At 37.5% G+C, this 9,340-nt stretch overlaps 2 protein-coding genes across 4 annotated transcripts in view; one reads left to right on the forward strand and one right to left on the reverse strand.

Annotated features, from left to right (window-relative positions):
* hnrnpa3 (heterogeneous nuclear ribonucleoprotein A3) overlaps positions 1–9,340 on the reverse strand; it is a 61,664-nt gene that overhangs the window by 18,543 nt on the left and 33,781 nt on the right. The window lies entirely within an intron of this gene.
* Positions 1–9,340, forward strand: part of nfe2l2a (nfe2 like bZIP transcription factor 2a) — a 29,492-nt gene that overhangs the window by 6,803 nt on the left and 13,349 nt on the right. For both annotated transcript variants that reach the window (XM_087266053.1, NM_182889.1), the window contains 1 exon segment: positions 7,650–7,922. In XM_087266053.1, the coding sequence (XP_087122179.1) occupies positions 7,650–7,922 (273 nt within the window).

Consider the following 9,340-nt stretch of genomic DNA (forward strand, 5'->3'; position numbering starts at 1 on the left):
GCTCAATGTAAGGTTTAGTAGTCTTGGGAGAGTTCAAGTTTGGTTAAGTTGAGGTTAGAGACAGGTTTAGTAGTGTTGATAGAGTTAAAAGTTGGTTAAGTTAAGTTTAGAGACAGGTTTAGAAGGCTTAGTAGAGTTAAAGTTTGCTCAGTGTAAGGTTTAGTAGTCTTGAGAGAGTTAAACAATGGTTAAGTTAGGGTTAGAGACAGGTTTAGTAGATTGGTAGAGTTAAAGTTTGCTCAAGGTGAGGTTTAGTCTTTGTAGAGTTAAAAGTTGGTTATGTTAAGTTTAGACAGGTGTAATAGTCTTGGTAGCGTTAAAACTTGGTTAAGTTAAGATTAGACAGGTTTAGTCGTCTTGGTAGAGTTAAAGGTTGGTTACGTTAATGTTAGACAGATGTAATAGTCTTGGTAGAGTTAAAGGTTGGTTAAGTTAAGATTAGACAGGTTCAGAAGTCTTGGTAGAGTTAAAAGTGGGTTAAGCTAAGGTTAGAGACAGGTTTAGTCGTCTTGGTAGAGTTAAACGTTATTGAAGCTGGTTAGAAACAGGTTTAGTTGCCTTGGCAGACATAAATGTTAGTTAAGTTAAGGTTAAAGACAGATTTAGAAGTGTTGGTAGAAGTAATGGTTGGTTAAGGTTAGATGCAGGCTTAGTAGAGTTGGTAGAGTTAACAGTTGGTTAGGTTAAGAATGCAGACAGGTTTAATATTCTTGGTAAGTTAAATGTTGGTCAACCTAGGATTTGATTAGCCTAATAGAGGATTAACCTAAGAGAGGATTAGCAGTCTGTTTAAAGTTAAAAGTTGGTTAAGTTAAGGTTAGAGACAAGTTTAGTAGCCTTGTTAGAGTGTTAAGTGTTGGGTATGGGGGCGGGTTAGGGTTAGGGTTAGGGTTGGCAGTTTATCAGTGTAATTATAGGAGTTACTGCTGTACATGCTTGATATTCTGAATTTTCCAGCAAATAAGGGCATGCTTTATTCATTAATTATTGCAAGTTAAAACACATAACACAAAAGACTAATAATTAAATGATGCATAAACTGTCCAAATGGCAGGGTCAGGGTTTTGGTGGGCAGTTTTGTGTCTATTAGATATCTGTGATGTCAGATGAACTGATTGCGAGATACACTTCCTCAAAAGTGTGCAGTTCCTCAGTACACACTTCTGCTCTGTTTAGTCCCCTGGGCCTCGTGATCTGAACTATAGGAAGCTGATTTTCTCCTGTCACATGTTCTGACCTCAGGAACAGATCCATGCAGCATTGCAGACGGTTTATGCAAAGCTTCTCTGCCGTAAATAAATGCAGATGAGGTGAAAGTCTATGGTAATTCATTCCTCAGACACTGCTGATGAATAGAGTTGGTGGTTCCTGCAACTATGAGCCAAAAAAGACTCCAGGAAGAGTTTTATTTTTGTAAATGTCTCATGTTTGGATGTGAAACATGCACTTGTTTTGCAGTTATACCACCCAATAATGATTACCCAAAAACTACAATTGGGTTATTAGTCACCGCCATGTCATTCAGAGGAGTAAGACATCATTTCTTTATTATTATTGTGTTGAAATAGACTTTATTTTCACTTCTGCTTTTATGTGGAAGGTTTAGTAGTTTATGTTTTGTAGTACTTTTTGAAAGCTTCTCTACTGTATATGTGTATAAGAAAAAAAGTATTTAATTTTAGTTATATTAGTATGTGAACTAAAACAAGCTGAACCAAAATAAGCAACTTTATTCATATTTAATTTTGTTAATGGTTATTTACATTCAGTGTTTATTAAATTTAGTCTATTTTAAGGATATCAGCTTCACTTTGCTCAGTTTGACATAAAAAATGCCATTTAAAAACTTGCTAAATGTTTTGATAAAGTATTCTTGAATTTTATTTAATTATTTTTGTTGATCTTGATCCATCCAGATTACTTGTACGATAATATTTTGTCCTTGAACATTTGATCTGCATGGACTGTCAATGGATGAATAAAAAGAATAGGAGAATATGAAAAAGGATGACATGCTAATCATGCTAGCAATGTGCTAGTGACAGGCTAATCGTGCTTTTTTGACATGCTAATCATACTGAAAACTTTATTAAGATGATAGTCATGTTAGCAATGTTTTAGTAACATGCTAATCATGCTAGCAACATGCTAATACCATGTTAACAATGCGTTACGGACACGCTAACTATGCTACATACTAGCAATCACGCTACTGATTAAACACCTATTGCAACTTTTTTCAGCATAGTAACTACTCCGCATAGGAACCACCAAGGAACCACACAGCAACACCTTTGCATTGGCCTAGCAACCTAGATTACCCTAGCAACGACTTATTTCATCCAAACAACTGCCTAGCAACTTATATTGATTATACATACAGATTACTTGTACAATGGCATGGACTTTTAATGGAATAACTCATGATCCTGTTAGAACAATGTTAATAACATGCTAATCATGCTAATAACAAACAGGCTACGTGAATCATGCTAACAACCTGTTAATCAGGATAGAATCATGATAATAACACGATAATAATGCTAGCAGTGTGCTAAAAACATGTTAATCATGCATTCAGCATGCTAATAATATGCTAATTATGCTGGAAACAAACTAGTAATCATGCAAAACACCCTAGCAACTGGATAGCAGCCACCCAGAGTATTCTAGTGACTGCATAGGAACCAATAAGAACATAGCAACAATCTAGCAACTGCCTAGGAACCACCTAGATAACCATAGCAACCTTTACAGGACATGCCCCGCCCCTTTCTTCTCATTGGCTTTTCATTATAAGTGCTTGAGCTAATCCACTCTCACTGGCAGAGCTGTTTTTTTAAAGGGGAGGAGCTACCCTATGCCCCACCCCTTCTTAATGTTTTAGTTCCAACTACGACACAAATTGAGCAAAAATGCACACTTCAAAGCACTCGATGGGGCTTCTAGTTAGAGTGTAGTGTTTCTGTTTCAGAATGTTGCCGGAGCGCATTTACTTAAAGGTATTTTTACAGTAATTTACGTGTCAGTATTTTCACAGCCTCTTTTCACATTCCTGGAAATTTCGGCATTGCATCAGTACTGGTGGATTCGTCATCACTCATTTAGTCATTAAATTACAAAATGGGCCCTTTTGAACAAATTCAAGCGAGTTATTGTGGTATTAGAATTAATGGTACACTCACTGGCCACTTTATTAGGTACGCCTTGGTACCAGGTTGGACCCCTTTTGCCTTCAGAACTGCCTTAATCCTTCATGGCATAGATTCAACAAGACTCTGGAAATATTCCTCCATGTTGACATGATAGCATCACACAGTTGCTGCAGATTTATTCACTCAATCTCCATGATCTCCCATTCCACCACATTTCAAAGCTGCTCTATTGGATTGAGCTCTGGTGACTGTGGAGGCCATTTAAGTACAGTGAACTCATCGTCATGTTCAAGAAACCAGTCTGAGATTATTCACACTTTATGACATGCTGCGTTATCCTGCTGGAAGTAGCCATCAGAAGATGGAGACACTGAGCTCATAAAGGGATGGACATGGTCAGCAGCAATACTCAGGTAGGCTGTGGCGTTGATGCTCAATTGGTACTAATGGACCCAAAGTGTGCCAAGAAAGTCTCCCCCACACCATTACACCACCTCCACCAGCCAGAACCGCTGATACAAGGCAGGATGGATCCATGCTTTCATGTTGTTGAGGCCAAATTCTAACCCGAGCATCCGAATGTGGCAGCAAAAATGGAGACTCATCAGAGCAGGCAGCATTTCCTCAGTACACATTTTCTCTTTTTTGCACCATTCTCTGTAAACCCTAGAGATGGTTGTGCATGAAAATCCCAGTAGATCAGCAGTATCTGAAATACTCTCAGACCAGCCCGTCTGGCAGCAACAACCATGCCACATTCAAAGTCACTTAAATCCCTTTTCTTCCCCTTTAAACTGCAGCAGATCGTCTTGATCATGTCTACATGCCTACATGTATTGAGTTGCTGCCATGTGATTGGCTGATTAGAAATTTGCATTAACGAGCATTTAGAGAGGTATACCTAATAAAGTGGCCAGGAAGTGTATATAACTCGCACGCAGTGCTTAATGAAAACCCTGATGAGAAAAGCCGCCTGATGATCTTGCTGGATGTGAAAATGCAGATTTGTTGTTCTGTCTGCTCTTGTGTTTAATAAACTCTCTGCTCTGTGTAGTTAAAACAGCATGGCGGGTGGATTTGATTCGGAGCTGCTGATTGGCTGGAGCCGCTGCTCACTCCTCCAGATCTTTATAGGGCTGTTTTACACCACAACATGTAAAAATGCAGAGTGTGCTGCGCAGTATGAGCTGTAGGAAGAGTTTAATGTAGTATGAACTGTATTTGTTGCAGAATATGAGCAGAAATGTGTTTTTAGTGAAGAAGAGAAAAATGTGAGACGCTGGAATGAAGATGAACTGGCCACTCTTTTAAAATAAGACTAAAATAAATGCAATTAATTGAAGCTAATATTTTAATATACTTTAAATAATCATTAGTGCTGTCAAAAGATCAGTTGCATCCAAAATAATGCTTGTATTTACATATATAGTATAGTATTATATTTATATCTAGTTCATATTGTATATACATGGACAATTTTGTTTTTTCTTTATATATATATATATTTACAGAGTACAAGTACATTATGTAAATACTAACTTTTATTTATCAATTAAATATTTATATCTAATACAAATTATATATAAATATAAACGATTTTGGTTTTGTATTTTATATATGTTTAATTTTGTATATACACTATATTTATACACAGTACATTATGCAAATACAGACTTTTATATTGCATTAATCGTTTGACAGCACTAATATTTATAGATATATTAAGTTAATTAATGCAGAGCACAAAACTGATAATCGAGCACACTTTCACTTCAGCATAATGTAGAAGAGATGCTTTTGCTTTCACATCTTTGATTTGTTTAAACATCTGACGTGTGTATTGTTCAGAATTATGGCTATCAGCCATTTAAGGCAGGTTATAAGTCTTTTAGAGCTTGGCTATTGGTCGTTTAAAGCGAGGCTATTATCATTTATGGCGGGTTATTTCTATTTTAGGGCTCAGCTATCATTATTTAAGCCAGGCTATCAGTGCTTGTCTTGTTTTTGTCCTGCTTTCGTCCATTCATCAGTCTTGTTAGCAACACACATCTTCCAATCGGTTCACAAAGTACAAAATCATGCACCGTTCGACTTTTTTTTGTAATTTCAGGTCCGTTTCCAATGAATATTTGTCACAATATTTCCCAGAGATGGGTTGAGGCTGGAAGGGCATCCGCTATGTAAAAATGGAAGAAAAAAAAAGGCTGGATAAGTTGGCGGTTCATTCCGCTGTGGCGACCCCGGATTAATAAAGGGACTAAGCCGACAAGAAAATGAATGAATATGTTGCAATATGGTAAAAAATGACAATCTTAACTTCCGTTTCATCCTGACATTTAGGTTTTGACCTTTAAATCGGCCGCTAATGTTTATAGTAACCCAAGCAGAGTGTTTGTGTGGGCGGACCAGGGTTTTTGTGGATCTCCAAGAAGATGGATGAAAAAGGAGAAGCGGCGTGCATTATTCATCACCGCTGCGCTTCATCACACTCACTCCAAAAACTCCTTATCAAGTCAAGAGTTACAATCTTAGTTTTAACCCCAAAAATCTTGTTTTGAGAATACAATACCATGCAATATCAGGTTCTTATGGATTATTATGATTAAGATGAAATATTTTCTCACTTGGTTATTAAAGCTTAATGTTTGCTGTTTCACCTAAAAATGTAAGATTTAAGGCCAGTCTTGTGTGTTTAAGACTTTATGTTAGCTGTAATAACTTGTTTGAGGTTTACTTTAGCAATTAAAAATGCTCAATCACACTAATCTTAGTTCTTTAGGGACAAAATATAATCGTTAATGTTTCATTGCAGTAAGCTTTCATTGCAGCAATAAAAAAACCTTAAGATGGGTTTAAAACAATTAAAAACTGCTTTTATTATAGCCAAAATGAAACAAATAAGACTTTCTCCAGAGGAACAAATATTATAGAAAATACTGTGGAAAAATCCTGAATCTGTCCAACATCATTTGGGAAATATTTGATCTTTGACACTATCTATTATTTATGATTATTTATTAAACATCAGTGCTGAATAACTGAAATTGAAACACACATTGCCTAAAACGCGGCTCTCTGCACCTATCTACATATTGCAATATGAATACGGTTTTATTAGATGGCTTGAGTATCTCTATTTGGAAAACAAATCTTGTATTTATATTAATCAGGGTGATTTTGTTATGGTGTGAATCATGTATAAAAATAATAATTGTAAGCAAGTATAATAATAATAATAATAATAATAGAGCAAAGAATGAGTAAAATAAACAAATAAACTCTGCTTTATGGTATTCCAGAGTCAAACAGTATTAATATGTATGTTTAATATATATATATATATATATATATATATATATATATATATATATATATATATATATATATATATATATATATATATATATATATAGATAGATAGATAGATAGATAGATAGATAGAATTAATATTATGTTAAAATAACACTTTATAGTCTTCGCTGTATTGGAAGCTGCGACCATTTGTTTTTCTGTATTGACCTTATTTTCCGCAGATGAGCGGGCGCTGCCATTTGAACCTTTTTGGCACGAGACTTCCGGTCTCATTCACTTCCATTCATTTTTAGACATTAAAAACTGCTCGTTTCCCTGTTTGATGTTGCAAACTGATATTTCCTTGTTATATTATTCTACTTGGTCTGTATAGTCATGCAAACATTTGTTTGTAGAGCAAGTAGTTTGACCGTTTTTGCCGTTTATTATTCCTTGTCATTTCTCCATTGGCGACTGAAACGGAAGTTCTAAGACAATCGCGAAAACAGGCGCACTTCCGCATTTTAGAATAAGGTCAATAGTGATGCAGCTCCTAGAAAAACTGAATATTAAATGAGAAAACAGTGGGAGTGGCTTGTTTTGCTCTACTGCGAGCTGATTGGATGTCATAAAGTAGGCATTTCATTCAGAAAGACGGGGAAAAGGGTTTGAGGAGAGTTATGACAGCCTAGCAGACGCCTCCTCCTCCTCACCATTTCTGTTTGTTGTCATAACTGACAGCTGGAGGGGCGTGGTTAAGTATGTTAACCACGCCCACTATATCTGACTGACCTAATCTGAGGATTTAGCTGAAAACAAAGAGGGAGTGCATTTTCAGATCTTAATTATTAGGCCAAACACTTGTTTCTTAATGACATGCACAGATGAATTGTTCATCATTAAACTAGCAATGTGAGCTGACAAAGTTAATATGGTTTGTTTTGATTTCATGGGGACTTTAAACTCTCCTCAAATGCCTTTAAAACACAAGCACAGGATAAAGTTTCACTCTGATATTGTTATACTTTGCAGTGACTCTACAAATCTCTTGTATTCTTAAATACTGTAATCCCAACTCAACATTGTGTATGCTGTGATGACTATTGCGCGCGCACACACACAGTGTGATATCCATGCTGAAGTGATATTATTGTGCAGCCCTAGTGTGTGATGCCTGACCTCTGATGTCTGTTTTCTCTGCAGGACATGGATCTGATCGATATCCTGTGGCGGCAGGATGTGGATCTGGGCGCGGGCCGTGAGGTGTTCGACTTCAGCTACCGGCAGAAGGAGGTGGAGCTGCGCAGGCGGAGGGAGCAGGAGGAGCAGGAGCTGCAGGAGCGTCTGCAGGAGCAGGAGAAGACACTGCTGGCTCAGCTGCAGCTCGACGAGGAGACCGGAGAGTTCCTGCCGCGCAGCACACCGCTCACACACACACCTGAAGCAGACGGAGGAGGAGCGGGAGAAATCACACAGGTACACATGCACACACAGCAGACAATGTAGAACCCACACAGGTACACATACAAACAATTACACACACATGCACAAATAACACACAGATCTATCCTGTGAGATTTGACACAAATGCCCAAACATACACACACACAAACATACAGGAACACACACAAACAAAGCAGACAATACACACGTACATACATTCACAAGCGCACACACAGATGTACAAATACACACACTCACCCACACATGTGTATATATATTTACAGAAGCACACACGCACATAAATACACACATACATGTACATAAACACAGTTGCACGCACACACAAACACACACAAACAAATATACACAGATGTACAAATACACAAACTCACCCACCCACACACACATATTTATATATATAGAAGCACACACACACACACACATACATGTACCTAAACACAGTTACACGCACACACAAACAAACACACACAGATGTACAAATACACCCCCCCACACACACATATATATATATAGAAGCACACACACACATAAATACACACATACATGTACATAAACACAGTTACACGCACACACACACATACTCACACAAACAAACACACACAGATGTACAAATACACACACTCACCCCCCCCCCCACACATATATATATAGAAGCACACACACACATAAATACACACATACATGTACATAAACACAGTTGCACACGCACACACTCTCACACAAACACACACAGATGCACAAATACACTCACTCAACCACCCACCCAATCACCCACCCACACACACACACACACACACATACATATACATACAGAAGCGCACACACACACACTCACTCACTCACTCACACAAACAAACACGCACAGATGCAAAAACACACACAGTAGCAGATGGTAGATAACTCACACAGGTTCACACATACACAACAGATAGTGTAACATTCACCTGTACACACACAAACAATTACACACAAATACACACACGGGTGTTTAATCATACACAGATGGACAAATGCACACACACACACAAACATACATGCACATAAACACAAACACACATTCACACACAGTCGCACACATACAGACTGATTCAATGCACATGTCACACACAAAACATACACCCACACAAACACACATATATATATATATATATATATATATATATATATATATATATATATATATAAAATACTCATCTACATACATCTACACAAATCCACTCACCCACACACATATATACACATACAAACACACACATACACTCACCTTCACAGTACAGGGCGCAGCTGCAGGGTTGCTTGGAAACCCATGCAATGGTTTAATTACTGGAAGATACGTGATGAGGTGATTCTACGAACTGGGAAGCTAATAAACTCGCAAACACTCCCAGTACGTCACGGATAGACCACAAAAGAGCTCGATTTCCCAGAGG

Source organism: Danio rerio, chromosome 9 (assembly GCF_052040795.2).
Source record: "Danio rerio strain M-AB ecotype USA chromosome 9, GRCz13ab, whole genome shotgun sequence".
NCBI classification, from domain to species: Eukaryota; Metazoa; Chordata; class Actinopteri; order Cypriniformes; family Danionidae; genus Danio; species Danio rerio.